Raw genomic sequence first — 18789 nt, 5'->3', positions numbered from 1 at the left:
CAAAACTGTTGGGTGGAATGTGTGCTGGTAGTGGATTACCTGAGATTGCAGCCAGGACAATTATGGGAGCAGGGGTTGTCTCCATCTCCCTCCCCACCCCAATAACATCCTGCACATCCATATTCTACATGCTCCCCAAAATCCACAAATCCAACAATCCTGGATGCCCCAATGTAGCCGGCTACTGTGCTCCCACTGAAAGAATTTCTGCTCTTGTTGACAAACCATTTGCCCGAAACCTAGCCTCCCACATCGAAGGTACTAACCATTTCCATCACTGACTTTCCACTGTTCCCACTCCTTTACCTCTGGATTCCTACTCATCACTGTTGATGGCACCTTCCTTTACAGTTACATCCCTCATGCCTGAGGTTTACAAACAAATCTGTGTCACAACTACAGGCACCCGCAAGGCACACTCCTATGCCAACCTATTTACGGGCCATCTAGAGGAAACTTTCTTAGCCTCCCAAAACTCCAACCTTTAGTCTGGTTCAGGTTCACTGATAATATCTTCATGATGTGGACTCAGGGCCAAGACACCCTACCCTAATTCCTTCACAGCCTCAACACCTTTTCTCCCATCTGCTTCACATTTTCCTCGTCTACCCAGTGCACAATATTCTTCTACCCTGCCCTCCACCTTGCTGATTGCTCCATCCACACCTCTGTCCACATTAAACACAGTAACCACCAACAGTACCTGCATTTCAATAGCTGACATCCTTCCATACCAAAAAAACTCCTCCGATATAACCTAGCCCTAGCCACCCGTGGATGATGTATCACTATAGTGACGAGAACTCACTTGCCTGTTATGGTGAAGGGCTCACAAAGGCCTTCACAGACAGGCAACACCCCCCAAATCTAGTTCCAAATAGATTTCCAGTACCATATGCTCACACACTTCCAATCCTCCCACCACCCAAGAGTCAGCCTCAAGGGGGTGCCTCGTCACCCAGTATCACCTTGGACTGGAACAATTGAATCATATCCTCTGTCAGGACTGTATGTCTTGTCTTGCCCTGAAATGAGGGACATCATATCAAGATCCTTCCTAGCCCTCCCAAAATGGTGTTTTGTCACCCACCAAACCTTCACACCATTCTAGTTCATCCCTATTCCACTCCCACTCCCAACCCCTTGCTACAGGGCTCATATCCCTGTGGCAGACCAAGGTGCTGGACCACGCAATCCACCCAACCAGCTCCTCCTACTCCAACCTTGTCACCGGCTTATCTTATCGCATCAGAGGCTGCACCACCTGTGGAAGAAGCCTTGTCATATACCAACTCTGCTGCAAACACTGCCCAGCCTTTTATGTTGGTATGACTACCAATCAGCTGTCCATCAAGATTAATGAACACTGCCAATCTGTTGTCAAGAACGAAGTTGACCACCTGGTAGTACAACATGCAGCTGAGGAAACTATGCTCTATTTCGATGGCTGCTTCACAACCTGAGTCATCAGGGTATTTTCCTCCACCAACAGCTTCTGTGAACTACACAAATTACAGATAAACTGTAATCACGAAATGTAATAAAAAGTGATAGAATTAAAATTACTTTTAGACCTTACTCCATGCATAATGAGAATAGGGAGAAGAGAGAGGTGAGTTAACAATATTGAATGTGGAAGAAGCAGAGGCTCCTGTAAACATGTTTTCCTTTTTGGGTTTTTTTCAAAATATTGTTTGTTTATTCAGGGACAGTACTACTACATGGTTGAAATTTTAATAATTACTCAAGTATATCTTTTTGAGATATTATATCTAAAAACAAAGATATGTAACTTACCAAATGAAAGCATTGGTATGTAGATAGAGACACTAACAAACACACACACAAAATTCAAGCTTTCGCAACCCACGGTTGCTTCATCAGGAAAGAGGGAAGGAGAGGGAAAGGCGAAAGGATGTGGGTTTTAAGGGAGAGGGTAAGGAGTCATTCCAATCCCGGGAGCGGAAAGACTTACCTTAGTGGGAGAAAGGGACAGGTATACACTCGCACACACACATATCCATCCGCACATATACAGACACAAGCAGACATATGTAAAGGCAAAGAGTTTGGGCAGAGATGTATTGAGTATATATAGGCAGGATAAAATTGTATGGTAGATTACGGTAAAAAGGAGAAGGTGAATACAAAGTGAAACTACTTGCACAAACAAAAAGAGAAAGTAAGATGACAGAAAAGATTTCGAAATGCAACAGTGACAATAACAAACGTAATTGTTGGGTTCAAATCAATGATATGAATATAATAGAGGGAAACACCCACATCCTTTCGGGTTTCCCTCTCCTTCCCTCTTTCCTGATGAAGCAACTGTGGGTTGCGAAAGCTTGAATTTTGTGTGTGTGTTTGTGTTTGTTAGTGTCTCTATCTACATACCAACGCTTTCGTTTGGTAAGTTACATCATCTTTGTTTTTAGATATATTTTTCCCAAGTGGAATGTTTCTCTCTGTTATATTCATATCATTTTTTGAGATATTAGATTCTTTGCTTAGACTGAGAAACTTGTGTATGGAGGCAATTCCGGGTTATTCATAAGTATCTCTGGGGTTTTAAAAGACAGCATTCTGAAAACTACGAGACATACAGAAGAGTATCAGTTGAAAGAGCATCTCTCCAGATTTGTAACTTGCATTACAGATTCTCTATATGGGCACTGTTTGTGATGCGGCAAACATCAGTCCTGCATGCACACACCGACACAAATTGCCCAGTAAGCTGTGACAGCAGTCCACTTCGGAAATCTGTTTGTTGGGCTACCTATATGCAGGCACAAATGAAATCAATGTGATAATATGTTCTGGCATGCCTGTCCCTTACTTAGTGCAACTATGTCATGACAAGTATTACAAATCCAAACTTGGTGGGGGGTGCTCTGTCCACTATATGTGTCATTTTTCTATATGTCTTGTGTTTTTCAAGCAGTCTTCTTTGGAAACCCCAGAGGTGCTTTTTAATAACCCACTAACCCAGTATTTATTACTGTGTAAAAGTATTCACGTAAGCATTCTGTTATTCTTCAGCTGCATGCTGAACTGAATATTAAAGAAGCAAACTACTATGAGCCATTTTCTTCTTATGGTTTGCTCAGCAATTAAATTTCTTGACCATCTTTCATCTATTTATCTTGCTACTTGTCAACCCTACCTTCAGTTCAGTTTCATAATGATCAGAACAACATCCTTAACTCCTGCAGCCCCCTGCCCCCCCCTGTTTTTTTGTTATCTTATCCGTAATTATTGTTCTGAAATTTATAACAATTTGCACTTGTAATGTTCGTATTTCACTGCTGTAGACTAGTACTGATTGGACAGGACGTACACACAACTTTCTGTTTCTGGATGGATGCCCCCCCCCCCCCCCCCCCCATTTCCGATTAATCCCCCAAATGGCTGCAAGGCCCTTTTTTCTCTTGTTTAATTCTTTCAGTGTCCATTACTCTCTTGTTTTCAATTGCTATAAACATGTAAATTCAGCAACTGATCCAATAATGTGATTATCAATCTTTAATTTCCCTGTGGGATACTTACTATAAACCATTCTGATCTTTAAATTCACCATTTTTGAGTTTTTTGTGCAGCTGAAGTAAACAAATCAGTTCAACCTGCCAATTTTTATTGGTATTCACAATCTATCTACATTATATTTTAGTGTATTAGAAAAACCTCTCCTAAGGCAACAGAGATGTGATTGGCCATTTTCACAGATTCATTTTCTCCTGAACTTCCACTCTGTTGATGTAATCTGATTGAGGTTGTTTTTGCACTGCATATATTTCGTCTAAGTTATCTGTATGTACTATTCCTTGTTCCTTGTCACACAAGTTCCATCTGAACAGTGTCAAGAGCTTTATGGAAACCACAAACACAGCTTGTTTCTTCCACATCATTTATGCTTGACAGCTTGCAAGTGTATCATACTATATACACTTCTCAAAGATCTTGTTGTGTGCCCATAAATGATGTGCCAACTCCCCCCCCCTCTCTCTCTCTCTCTCTCTCTCTCTCTCTCTCTCTCTGTCTCTGTCTGTGTGTGTGTGTGTGTGTGTGTGTGTGTGTGTGTGTGTGTTTGTTGAAAGTATGTTGTAAAAATCTTGTATACCACTAATTGAAGGCCAATAAAAATGATAATAATAAAAATAATAATAATACTAAATTACTACTATTTCATGTGCAAGTTTCTGGGTGGTAGTTTTTCAGTTGCATGCCACTTCGGTGAATTGTGTGCTCTTAACCATCCCCAGTAATCCTAACAGGGAAAGGGGATCCACTGCTTAATGCGGAATTCAAACCATGTGTCAGTCCTGGAAAATATTCAAATCATTGAGAAGTGAAGGCTAGGTAAAATGCAGATGAAAAAATCTGTTGTCTGACTGGGATTCAATCCCGCAACATTGCAGTTTTTTAGAGATTTGCTTTAAGACTAGGCTTGGTGGAAGCCAGTGGTCCCTTATGTATATAAATTATCGCATTCCTCCTCCTTGTTCTTTTAGCAATAGTAGTATTGCTCCAAATATTGGCTACATAGTCTTGTAGAGATCTTCTTCCAGTATTTTCTGTTTTACCACATATCCCGTTGTTTTTGTAATGCCCCTTGTTTTCGTCTTCTTCCCAGGGATTTTTGTCTTTTTCTGTCTGTTGAATGCCTTTATCTACCACTTGCTGGTTTCAGTAATGCCAGAAAAAAAAACATTGCTCACGTCATGTGAAACCTATGAGTGTAAAAGCTCCTTTTTTTTCAAACTGTTGATCGCTTTCCTGGTAACATTCATTTCACACTAAACATTTCTCTCAACACCCCCCCCCCTCTTTTTCAGTCCCCTCCCCCCCTCCAATTAAGAAAAAATGCTTGTGTTAGCTGTTAGTGTCTATAGTATTTTTCCAACAGCGTAATTTACCCATTAAATATGAATTTCCCTGATACTAACAGTTATTACATTCTCTAGAGGCATGTACTTGAGTGTTTATTTTATGTGGCATTATTCCTCATTATACTCAAATTTTCTGAATTGGTGAATCTGGATATGTCCTTTAAAATTTTTGCTTTTTCTAAAAAAAATTGTGTATATTTTAGTCGTATTTTGTATTATACTAAGTTTCTATGTTTAAAACTGACCGATCCATTTCAGTTTATTTTTTGATTATTCAGTGTGTATGTCACTGAATTATTGAATATTTTTTCAAAGTTATTAATATTGAACTCCACTCTTGTCCATTTCACAGGTTGCTGTAAAAATTTTGATTATGTTTCTTGTGCATTGGGGATATGCCCTAGCAAATATCATTGCTGTTTTCCTTGTGTGGTTCTATATTGGGCATGCAAATCCAGCTGTTAAACCTGGAATATCTTCAGAATTTAAATTCTTCCGTTGGCTGAAGAATGTCCTCCTCAGATGCATGGGGTAAGTAGAAGTCCAACTATTAATATATTTATTGAAGTACTAAATCGAACAGTGGAAAGTCCAGAATGGAATAAAAACAACATTGTGGAAAGTATAGATTGATATTCACCATGTAGAGGAGACATTGAGTTACAGACAGGCACAATGAAAAGACTGCTCCCTGCCGCCGTTGGATAAGCAGCTGCCAGCAGCAAGTCGTATACTCTTAGCTCACTTATTTGTTACATAGTTTAATTCTTAATTTCTTTGCGTGTTTTTGGTACTTGCATTGTTTAATTCATAAATTTCGGGCGTATTATAGCATTTGAGAGTTGTAGCATCGTGTTTTAGTACCTGAATAATGTAAAATCGCATAGTCGTCTGTCTTCTGTTTTTGTTTTGAACGGCCAGTGTCGGTTGGTCACAGCCAGTGTGCTCCCTCCCGCCGTTGGATAAGCAGCTTCCAGCAGCAAGTCGTATACTCCTAGCTCACTTATTTGTTACATAGTTTAATTCTTAATTTCTTCGCGTGTTTTTGGTACTTGCATTGTTTAATTCATAAATTTCGGGCGTATTATAGTATTCGCGAGTGTAGCAGCATTACTGCATCTATTAGGCAATCTTGTATTTTAATAACTGTTTAAATTTTGTGTTGAATTGTTTGTGCTCTCTGTAGATTAGTTCAGACGTTCTTTGCACAACAGTTTTTAGCATGGATAGGGACTGCAACTGCTGTGTTCGGATACAGGCTGAGTTGGCATCCCTTCGCTCCCAGCTTCAGGCAGTGTTGGCTTCGGTCACACAGCTTGAGGCTGTTGCCAATGGGCATCACTGTGAGGGTCCGGATGGGGGTTTGTCGGGGATGGCCAGCTCGTCCCATGCATCCCCCGATCGGACTATGACTGTGGCTGCCCGGGATACTGCCCACATTGAGGCTGATCCCTCACCTGTGGTAGAGTGGGAGGTCATCTCGAGGTGTGGCAGGGGGCGAAAGACATTCCAGAGGGCTGAACGGAAGGCCTCTCCAGTTTGTCTGACGAACCGGTTTCAGGCTCTGTCTCAGGCTGATACTGATCTTCGGCCGGACATGGCTGCTTGTCCTGTTCCAGAGGTTGCCCCTCAGTCTGCAAGATCCGGGCGGTCGCAGAGGGTGGGCTTATTGGTAGTTGGGAGCTCCAACGTCAGGAGCGTAATGGGGACCCTTAGGTATATGGCAGCAAGAGAGGGGAAGAAAACCAATGTGCACTTTGTGTGCATACCGGGGGAGTCATTCCAGATGTGGAAAGGGTCCTTCCGGATGCCATGAAGGGTACAGGGTGCACCCATCTGCAGGTGATCGCTCATGTTGGCACCAATGATGTGTGTCGCTATGGATCGGAGGAAATCCTCTCTGGCTTCCGGCGGCTATCTGATTTGGTGAAGACTGCCAGTCTTGCTAGTGGGATGAAAGCAGAGCTCACCATCTGCAGCATCGTCGACAGGACTGACTGCGGACCTTTGGTACAGAGCCAAGTGGAGGGTCTGAATCAGAGGCTGAGACGGTTCTGCGACCGTGTGGGCTGCAGATTCCTCGTCTTGCGCCATAGGGTGGTGGGTTTTCGGGTTCCGCTGGATAGGTCAGGAGTCCACTACGCGCAGCAAGCGGCTACATGGGTAGCAGGGGTTGTGTGGCGTGGACTGGGCGGTTTTTTAGGTTAGATGGCCTCGGGGAAGTACAGAAAGGGCAACAGCCTCAACGGGTGCAGGGCAAAGTCAGGACATGCGTGGACCAAGCAGCAATCTGTATTGTAATTGTAAACTGTCGAAGCTGCATTGGTAAAGTACCGGAATTCCAAGCGCTGATAGAAAGCACCGAACCTGAAATCGTTATAGGTACAGAAAGCTGGCTGAAGCCAGAGAGAAATTCTGCCGAAATTTTTACAAAGGCACAGACGGTGTTTAGAAAGGATAGATTGCATGCAACTGGTGGTGGCGTGTTTGTCGCTGTTAGTAGTAGTTTATCCTGTATTGAAGTAGAAGTGGATAGTTCCTGTGAATTATTATGGGTGGAGGTTACACTCAACAACCGAGCTAGGTTAATAGTTGGCTCCTTTTGCCGACCTCCCGACTCAGCAGCATTAGTGGCAGAACAACTGAGAGAAAATTTGGAATACATTTCACATAAATTTTCTCAGCATGTTATAGTCTTAGGTGGAGATTTCAATTTACCAGATATAGACTGGGACACTCAGTAGGATGGGTGGTAGGGACAGAGCATCGAGTGACATTATACTGAGTGCACTATCCGAAAATTACCTCAAGCAATCAAACAGAGAACCGACTCGTGAAGATAACATCTTGGACCTACTGATAACAAACAGACCCGAACTTTTTGACTCTGTAAGTGCAGAACAGGGAATCAGTGATCATAAGGCCGTTGGAGCATCCCTGAATATGGAAGTTAATAGGAATATAAAAAAGGGAGGAAGGTTTATCTGTTTAGCAAGAGTAATAGAAGGCAGATTTCAGACTACCTAACAGATCAAAACTAAAACTTCTGTTCCAGCACTGACAATGTTGAGCGTTTATGGAAAAAGTTCAAGGCAATCGTAAAATGAGTTTTAGACAGGTACGTGCCGAGTAAAACTGTGAGGAACGGGAAAAACCCACCGTGGTTCAACAACAAAGTTAGGAAACTACAGCGAAAGCAAAGAGAGGTTCACTGCAAGTTTAAACGAAGCCAAAATCTCTCAGACAAACAGAAGCTAAACGATGTCAAAGTTAGTGTAAGGAGGGCTATGCGTGAAGCGTTCAGTGAATTCGAAAGTAAAATTCTATGTACTGACTTGACAGAAAATCCTAGGAAGTTCTGGTCTTACGTTAAAACAGTAAGTGGCTCGAAACAGCATATCCAGACACTCAGGGATGATGATGGCATTGAAACAGAGGATGACACGCGTAAAGCTGAAATACTAAACACCTTTTTCAAAGCTGTTTCACAGAGGAAGACCGCACTGCAGTTCCTTCTCTAAATCCTCGCACAAATGAAAAAATGGCTGACATTGAAATAAGTGTCCAAGGAATAGAAAAGCAACTGGAATCACTCAACAGAGGAAAGTCCACTGGACCTGACGGGATACCAGTTCGATTCTACACAGAGTACGGGAAAGAACTTGCCCCCCTTCTAACAGCCGTGTACCGCAAGTCTCTAGAGGAATGGAAGGTTCCAAATGATTGGAAAAGAGCACAGGTAGTCCTAGTCTTCAAGAAGGGTCGTCGAGCAGATGCGCAAAACTATGGACCTATATCTCTGACGTTGATCTGTTGTAGAATTTTAGAACATGTTTTATGCTCGCGTATCATGTCGTTTTTGGAAACCCAGAATCTACTCTGTAGGAATCAACATGGATTCCGGAAACAGCGATCATGTGAGACCCAACTCGCTTTATTTGTTCATGAGACCCAGAAAATATTAGATACAGGCTCCCAGGTAGATGCTATTTTCCTTGACTTCCGGAAGGCGTTCGATACAGTTCCGCACTGTCACCTGATAAACAAAGTAAGATCCTGCGGAATATCAGACGCAGGGAGTGGCAACTGGCCCTTAACATAGATAAATGTAATGTATTGCGAATACATAGAAAGAAGGATCCTTTATTGTATGATTATATGATAGCAGAACAAATGCTGGCAGCAGTTACTTCTGTAAAATATCTGGGAGTAGGCGTGTGGAACGATTTGAAGTGGAATGATCATATAAAATTAATTGTTGGTAAGGCGGGTACCAGGTAGAGATTCATTGGGAGAGTCCTTAGAAAATGTAGTCCATCAACAAAGGACTCGTTCGACCTATACTTGAGTATTGCTCATCAGTGTGGGATCCGTACCAGATTGGGTTGACGGTGGAGATAGAGAAGATCCAAAGAAGAGCGACGCATTTCGTCACAGGGTTATTTGGTAACCGTGATAGCGTTACGGAGATGTTTAGCAAACTCAAGTGGCAGACTCTGCAAGAGAGGCACTCTGCATCGCGGTGTAGCTTGCTCACCAGGTTTCGAGAGGGTGTGTTTCTGGATGAGGTATTGAATATATTGCTTCCCCCTACTTATACCTCCCGAGGAGATCACGAATGTAAAATTAGAGAGATTAGAGCACGCACGGAGGCTTTCAGACAGTCGTTCTTCCCGCGAACCATACGCGACTGGAACAGGAAAGGGAGGTAATGACAGTGGCACGTAAAGTGCCCTCCGCCACACACCGTTGGGTGGCTTGCGGAGTATAAATGTAGATGTAGATGTAGATGCGTTGGCCAAAAGCCTTTCTGAATTATCTGTGCTACCAGAATAGAAATTTGGAAAACACAAGTCCGAAAACAATTTATTTGACCCACCAAAATGAAACAATAATGCAATCCCCAAAAGAACAACAGACTGGATCCCAGCTGTGGACCAACACAAATATAAAATAACAAATAATAATAATAGAAAATATCCTAGTCTGATGGGGAGTGATAACAAAAACAATTGTACAATGTAAAGAGGTTCGTCGACTATACCAAGTCCATCTACAAGAGATTGGCCAGCTAGAAGAGGCATCTGGCTGTGGCTTCCCGGGTGGCAGCTCTGTACACTTCCAAGCAGTGCGTTGAACTACTTTTTGCCAGCAGTGCGCCGTCTTATAAAGCCCATTTGGTGGACCTATCTGCCGAAACTATTTACAATCATGTGCCTGGCATATCAAAGTAGTTCCTGTGCTAGCTGCGACCTCTGGTGAAGCTGTTCTACATGCTCTGCAAATGGGTAGCGGTCCCTGGCAGCCGTTGGTGGAGACCTTGTGTTGTGTAGTGTTGTGTTGTGGCCGCAGGTAAATATTTGTTAACAACACAGACGATGTAGGTTTTCCTGGCGAATATACGCCCTGTGATGCAGGCATCATGTGTTGGTTGGACATGAAGTCTGATGCCGATGCAGTAGGAACTACACTGTATGAAGTGAGTGGCCACAGCAGAACTCCCTCACCCCACCCCATGTTGCAAAGTGATATGAAATGGAATGAGCATATCAGGTTGATACAGCTCGACTTTGTTTTATTGGGAGAATTTAGGAAAGTGTGGCATATAGAATACTAGTGCAGCCCATTCTGGAGTGTTTGGAATACAGACCAGGTCAGATTAAAGGAAGACATCAAAGATATTCAGAGGCATGATGCTAGATTTGTTACCGGTAAGTCCGATCATTACACAAGTATTATGGAGAAGTTTCATGAAATCAAATGGGAATCCATGGAGTGCAGAAATTTAGAGAACCAACATCTGAGGTGAACTTCACTTAAGGACCATGACGATAAAATGAGAGAAATTAGGGCTTGTGCAGAGGCATATAGATAGTCATTTTTCCTGTGCTCTGTTTGTGAGTGGAATGAAATGACGTGTAGTGGTACACAGTACCTTCCACCGTGCAGTGTTTGATGGATTGTAAGTATGTATGTAGATATGAAACTTATTGGCAGATTAAAACTGTGCGCTGGATTGATACTCAAACTTGAGACCTTTGCCTTACATAGGCAAGTGCTTTACCAGCTGTGCTACCAAAGCAAAACTCACGATCCATGCTCACAGCTTTATTTCCACCAGTCCTCATCTCTTACCTTCCAAACCTCTCAGAAGTTCTCCTGTGAAACTGGCAGGACTAGCATTCCTGGAAAATTGTTCTGGAAAAATCCTCTGGGTTGTACTAAGCCATGTCTTCACTGTATCCTTTCTTCCAGGAGTACTAGTTTCACAAGTTTTCCAAGAGAACTTGTTTGATGCTTGGGATATAGGAGATGAGGTATTGGCAGAAGTAAAACTGTGAGGATGAACCATGAGTCATGCTTGGGTAACTTAGCAAGTAGAGCACTTGCCCCAAAAGGCAAAGGTCCCGATTTCAAGTTCTGGTCCAGGACATGGTTTTTATCTGCTAAGAAGTTTGATATCAATGCACACTTCACTGCATAATGAAAAATTCATTCTGGATGTAATCAGTTGTAGATATAAAAAAATAAAACTGCATAGAATTAAGAAAAAGTACAGTCAAGCCGTTTTACACTTGAGGAAACAAACAAACAAACAATGATGCAATAAAGCATTCAATCAAGTAGGTAAGACATCTTAGAGACTAATCAGTAAACATCGTAAAACCACCAACAAGGTGCAAAGTGAACCTGTCAGTAATAGATGAAGGCCACATAGTGAAAGATCCAAATGTGATATGTAATTTGTTCAATAAGCACTTTATCTCTCCTTTTGCCCAACTGGCCCCAGTTACAGATTTACAGACTGATATACTAAATAATATTATATGCAATTTAGGACTCAAAATTTGTAGAGGTGACTCAACAAGAAATATTTAATGCAATGCAAAAACTAAATGACACTCTTCTGGCTGGGATGCTACGTCGAGTGTAGCATTAAAGAAATGTGCGAATGAAATCACTGAATCCTTTACCTAACTTATTAATTATAGTATTAGTGAATATATATATATATCTATGTGCCTTACAAATAAATGATATGAATTAATAGAGGGAAACATTCCACATGGGAAAAATATATCTAAAAACAAAGATGATGTGACTTACCAAACGAAAGCGCTGGCACGTCGATAAACACACACACAAACACAAACATACACACAAAATTCAAGCTTTCGTAACAAACTGTTGCCTCATCAGGAAAGAGGGAAGGAGAAGGAAGGACGAAAGGATGTGGGTTTTAAGGGAGAGGGTAAGGAGTCATTCCAATCCCGGGAGCGGAAAGACTTACCTTAGGGGGAAAAAAGGACGGGTATACACTCACGCGCGCACACACACACACATATCCATCCACACATATACAGACGTATACCCGTCCTTTTTTCCCCCTAAGGTAAGTCTTTCCGCTCCTGGGATTGGAATGACTCCTTACCCTCTCCCTTAAAACCCACATCCTTTCGTCCTTCCTTCTCCTTCCCTCTTTCCTGATGAGGCAACAGTTTGTTGCGAAAGCTTGAATTTTGTGTCTGTGTTCGTGTTTGTTTGTGTGTCTATCGACGTGCCAGCGCTTTCATTTGGTAAGTCACATCATCTTTGTTTTTAGATATATGCCTTACAAATAAGTATTATTTAGCCAATACGTAAGAGGAGAAGTAAGGGAGAAGTTTAAAATTGTAGACCAAATTCACTTTACCTTCAGTAAAATATTTGTAACAGTTGTCCCACACTCCAAAGCATTTTTCTCGAGACACAAAATGCTTACTGAATCACAACATGGATCTAGGAAAGACTAAGCGGAGCCACTGCTGTGATTAGTTCGTTCCGAAAAGTATACGGTAATATAGGACTGTGTCTGCACACTGCAAGCATACAATATCAACAATGCAATAACGAAACTTCTAGTGAGCTGGAAACATCATACCAAACCTATGTATCAAATTGATAATCATGTTTCAGCTTTCAAATCCACAAATGAAACAATGATATGAAGAATTCCTCAAAGCTCTATTCTTGACCCTTTCCTTTTTCTAGCATACATTACTGACTTTTACACCCCTTTAACTCACACATTTTAAATTGTACTGATAACACCTCAGTTTTATTCTGTGGCAAAGACTGTGAGGAAGTGGAATTTTCTGCAATTAATGAGATATTAGAATTAAGTACATATTCCCATGCTCAAGGACTAAAAGTCAACGTAAGTAAATCTCAGCTGCTAATACTTACAACTGGCAGCTTGCAGCACTCAGGCATAAACACCATGTGGGATAATTACAGCAGAAGTAAACAGCTGTAAATTCCTGTGTGGTTATCTGGACTCAAACCTGCAGTGCCTGGACTCAAACTTGCAGTGAATTAACCATATTAATGCAATCTGTACTAAAGTCTTCTTAGCCAGTTGTCCAAAACAGTGCTCACCCACACACTAAACCTATATGTTTTGGGACAGTCTAACCCTATGTTAGACACTGCATCAAGATGTGAGACTGTGCTGTAGATATGCATCTTAACAAAGTACTGCTGCTACAAAAAAGAGGTTTATGAGTTACACATGCACTGGGCTATAAAGATTCTTTCTGTGCAGTTTTCATACAACACAGTCCCTTCATCATCTAATCTCTGTACCTCTATAAATTAATCATTTCTTTGTCTTCTAAAGAACTGAAGTAATTAAATGTAACTACATGCATGACCACGATACCCCCAAGTACAAAGGCAACTACTTCAGACAAAGAACTGAATTAAAAATGATAGACCAGAGCCCATACATTAATGGGGTGAGATGGTATAATAAGCTGCTACAGCCCCTGAAAACAAGTAATAAAGAACAGTTCAAATCAAAACTAATTTTTTTAAATTGATATGTGTCTATATTGATGTAACAAATGTTAGAGCAGTCATTTAGCACCCACTGATGCAACATAATTTATATGTTAGTGAGACATAAGCTATTTTAAGATTTTTTTTTTAATCAACATATTTTATAAAATGTAGAATTTATAGTTTGTGTACTAATATGTGTACAGATTGTAATATAATTTGGCAAGTATTATTTATTTTTATAATTGCTCCTGTAATACTAATACTAAGACCTGTATGTATTTGATGTTTGCAAAAGCCACCATATTGATGACTCCATGCAAAAAAATAAAAAATAAAAAAATAAAAAAAAAAATAAAGTAAGTGTGTTGCTCAAGCAAGCTGATTTCTTGACTGAAGTTACACGATATTGCACATGATCCTTCACAGCTGCGGAAAGAGTATGTCTGTCGTCTCGGTCACTACTTCTGTGTGGTCATGATATCCTGCATAGCATTGACTATGTCCATTGAAGGCATTGCTTCCATATTCACATGAGGTGTCAAATTCCAAGCAATATGAGCAGCTGTATCACAGAATGGTAAATAGTGGACATAATAAGCCATGATTATGCCATTCTTGAATTTTGACTCATGCTGCTAGATGTTTCTCATTCTTACGCGAGCCATAACATGATCTTACAAGCAAACAATGTTCCAATTTGATTTCTGAATGAATAACCTGTTCTGTAATGTTTCTTGATATCCAGCATGCAGTAGATGTTACTCCTACCTTATAATTATTTGCTTGTGTTGTAAACTTCATGCCAGTGTGGCATTTGTTCCTGCCGCCCTCCTTGATGAATCCACATTAAAAAAAAAAAAAAATTGAGTGGTGTCAGGACTGGGGAATGTGGGGGCCATGCAACTGGAGCATCACAGCCAATCCATTGACCTGGAAAGCAGTCACTGAGAAAATCCCAGATGTCAGCTAGGTAGTGGGGTGGTGCACCATCTTGCATGAAGTAAACATTTCATTCTTTGTCATTCTCATCAATCTGTGATATCAAAAATTGTTGTAACATATCCAGGTACACTATCCTGCTGACGGTTATCTCGCAAAAAAAATACGGGCCGTACCCTTTGTTCTTGCTCAGTGCACAAAAAATGTTCAGTTTAGGGCTATCACAAACATGTTTGATGTGGATTTTCACTGTCCCAGATCCTTCAGTTATGTGCATTAACCTTGCCACTGAAGTGAAAAATTGACTAGTCAGAAAATATGATTTTGTCCAAGAAATGTTCATCCTCATGCAATCGATTTAACATATCCGCACAGAAGTTCTTTTGAGCAATTTTATCAGTGTCTTTTATTACGATTGTCAATCTGTACAGTTTCAAATGCAAACTGTTTCTCAGCACATGCCAAACGGTAATATGTGAGATTTGCAGTTCGCAAGATGCACGCTAGGTTGATTTCGTAGGGCTGTTGACAAAGTGTTGTCTCACTCACTCAATGGTGTTGTCAGATGGGCTTGGACAACCTGATGATTTCCCATGTCTTAACGAGCACCCTGTTTCTACAAAACATTTATACCACTCATAAATTGTAGGCATACTAGGCGGATCTTTAGCGTACTTGGTAAAGAAATTACGCTGAACTGTTGTCGCCGACTTCAGTTCTTCAAACCAAAACACACAGCTAACACGCTTGGGTCCAGTGAAGGCAGCCATCTTTAACGCAACTGCCACTACTCCTCTTTACGGTTCGATTCAGCACTAGCGAACTATGCGATACAAAACTTGATGTATTTCCCTACAAATTGACACTACAATCACGTTTGTGGGTACTATGAATAAATTTATATGAATTTTCGAAGTTATTAAGTCCTTTTTGAAACACACTGTATAGTAAGCACTCAGACCAGTCAGTACAAATTTACCCTATCTTCACTAAAATAAAGTCAGTTTACTTGCTTGAATACTGCTAGTGCCTACGCCGCACCATGCCTCGAGGCCCTCTCCTCTTTTTCTCGTTCCACCTAAGATGGATTGATTTGGAGTCCATGTACTAACTGACCGAATGCATATTATACACGACCAAATATAATGAGTGAGTCATTGTTGCATTAGTCTGCTCTACTGGTTTTTCCAGATGCGTTATATTTCCCTTCCTCTCCTTTGTATGTTTCACTTTTACACACTTGAAGATGGGGTTTTAACATCCTAAGACGTGTCATGGATAGAGTAAATCATTAATACAACTGAAGTTAACCTCTTTAAATTAATTCATCATGCCTTTCAGTTCTGGGGGTCCCCGACACCAAATCCATGCATTTTAGAATAACTTTAAAAAATATACATTTTATTGTAGTTTAGTAATATATTGGGTAAGAGAGGGTAATACAGTAGAAACATATTATTTATTTCATTTTGCTGTTATCCCTCAACAGGAGAAGAGTGCAAGAATATGAGCAGATTATTGTTACACCTGTACACCCAGGAATGGAGACACTCTCATCACAGATTAATGAAGATAATGAAGATTTTGCCAATAGGAGAAGGTATCACCAGACATCAACTGTGCAAGGGCGCTTTGTTGAGATTGATGATGATGATTAAAATTTAATAAATAGATCACATGTAAAACAGATTCATATCAGCAAGAACATGACAAGCTTGTTGCTAGGTTGTGTGTGTCCTGATAATACAAGTTTTATTTATTATTAATGTTATTATTATTACTATTATTATTATTATTATATTTAATCCAGTAAAAACTATGCTGTAAAGATGGGATAGGAAGACGCACTCCTCAGAAAATGTTGGACATTAGGGGAATTAGTGTTTCAAGGAAAGATTATGCTGAGAGAAGGCCAAAATGTACAGGTATAATGCTGTATGGCAACAATCCCAGCAAAATTATTAGTTTGGCTTCATGTTTCTGGCATGTAAATAATAATCTTCATTAACAGCAAGAGTTATAGATTCCCTTTTAAATTAATAACAGGAAGGCATTGGGCTGATACACTTGTTTTAGGTTTGAATTTACCTGGTTCTTATTTTGAATACTGTTTCTCATAATTGCAGAATAATCACCCGAATACACAAAAAACAAATATCAGTTTGTCACCTGCAAGTAGCGCTTCTAAACTCCGACTTAAAATGCATCATTTGGTTTGGGGTAATATTTTAATGTTTACTTCACCCACTGTTATTTTCCAGTGTGAATGTTCACAATGTTTTATTGTAAAGCCTTTATTCACAAAGCAGCAGGTTTTATAATATACATTTGTCACTTTCGGGTATTATATTCCGAACAAATTTGAGACATACTTCTTATAACAATAAGATTGGTTGTAAATATAACACACTAGACGTGTCCTATATAATTGATGAAAACTAACCACAAGAAGTACAATTTCTATTACAACTAAGATTGTAATTCAAACAAAACAAGGGTTAGTATCACTGTGATTTTTTAATGAGAATTTTTACTTACTGTGCCATAAAACTATAAACAGGTTGTACTGTTTTGTTTGATAATCTAAATATCTTATGGCATGTCGTGCAGGAAAATTTATTTTTTTAGTATACTAACACATTTTATGGGTGTTGGTTCATGTATGATTTTTAAAAGTATATGCTCATTGAGTGTATGTCTAGCATTTATGCCATATGATTGTATGTGGTTAATGCACATTATTACACATTATTGCATAACTAAGTCTCGTATTCTGTACTTTTTGTAATCATATCTTTATTGAAGAAGCATGTAGGAATGGTTCTTGGCTCACTTGCTTCAGGAACAGTCATTTTCCTATTGCTTCCAATTTATTCAGCTTTATTATATTACGGAGATGATAATATTGTTTTACTCTCTAATGTCTGTGATATACAATTTGCAGTTTACTTACCACATTATATTTAAGTGCACCTACTAGTTTGCAGAGATGTGCATTTTTATTAAACTGTACTGTAATTTATATTGCTTGGTTCTAATTTATTTTGCAAATAATGTTAAATATTGTCTCATCATGTGCATATCTGTGTTATTTATAAATGATTGATAAATTTCAGGTAAATTGCATGCTACCAGTATTATAACTGTTTAGTTTTTATGCCTACTGTACAAATCTTGAAAGAGTTGTGATTAATTTAATTGTGATATCTTAGTGTATGTAAGTGTAGTTGTATACACAGTAACATGGCAATATTAATATTTCCTGTATTACTTCATATTTATGTACATACAGTATTCTCAGGTTTGAGAAACATTAACACTGCAAGGTAGTTAAGGATATGAAATGCAACATAGTAAAAGATTCACATGTAATTTTTGAAGATATACTGTGAGGCAGCTATTGACCAATTACTGAAATCAGAAAGTTATTTTACTAGCATGTGATTGGTAATCATCCCTTGCATCATATGTATGACCTTACTGTGGCCTATAGTAAGATGATCACAAACATTTGTGTAAATGTTGATGAACATTGTATGTGAACAATTTCTATTCAGACCAAATCATTATAATTCATCTGCATAGTCAGAAAAACAATAGTAATTTTATTGGTGTATGGTTGTCAGTTGTTGCTTACTACGAGTTGAATGGCTATGCAAAAATAAGTTACCACCCACTGCATCATTATGTGTAAAAATATTATTAATGAAAAAATATAGCAGGTCATTTTTGTACCCCATAGCGAGTTTTCTTTTGTGTGTTACACCTACAGCATCTTCATTTATTTATTTTTTCCCTTGCAGTAAGATGTGCATTATCATTTTTACTAAATTTTCTTCTGTTATCATTTGTATTAAATTTGACAGACTGCCATTTGAGAACTGTTTTGTTATATAATGGTTTCTGCAGTTGTGTATGCTGTATGACTTTAAAAGATTGAAAATGCAGATGTTCTATTGAAGATTCTATGACCTACCGCTAAAACAGGTGTCAGCACTTCTGAAAAAGTACTAAACCAGTGGTGCATACTCAGTTAGTCAAAATTTCAAAACTGTTTATTGTCAGTGTTCATCCAATAATTTTCTTTTAACAATGTGTGCCACCCACATCCTTCATTAACTTCCAGTACTACTACGTGAAA

The 18789-nt window shown here is 39.6% G+C and overlaps 1 protein-coding gene across 3 annotated transcripts in view; it reads left to right on the top strand.

Moving 5' to 3' along the window:
• The window catches only part of LOC126248754 (solute carrier family 12 member 8), a 188363-nt gene extending 169976 nt beyond the window's left edge, over positions 1–18387 (top strand). For all 3 annotated transcript variants that reach the window (XM_049950109.1, XM_049950101.1, XM_049950118.1), the window contains exons 12-13: positions 5239–5417; positions 16138–18387. In XM_049950109.1, the coding sequence (XP_049806066.1) occupies positions 5239–5417; positions 16138–16306 (348 nt within the window). In that variant the 3' untranslated portion in view covers positions 16307–18387. The remainder of the gene's footprint in view (positions 1–5238; positions 5418–16137) is intronic.
• Positions 18388–18789: the final 402 nt, after the last annotated feature.

This window comes from Schistocerca nitens, chromosome 1 (genome assembly GCF_023898315.1).
Source record: "Schistocerca nitens isolate TAMUIC-IGC-003100 chromosome 1, iqSchNite1.1, whole genome shotgun sequence".
Taxonomy (NCBI): Eukaryota; Metazoa; Arthropoda; class Insecta; order Orthoptera; family Acrididae; genus Schistocerca; species Schistocerca nitens.
Note: the sequence above shows the minus strand (reverse complement) of the source record. Positions and strands in the feature narration are given on the sequence as shown.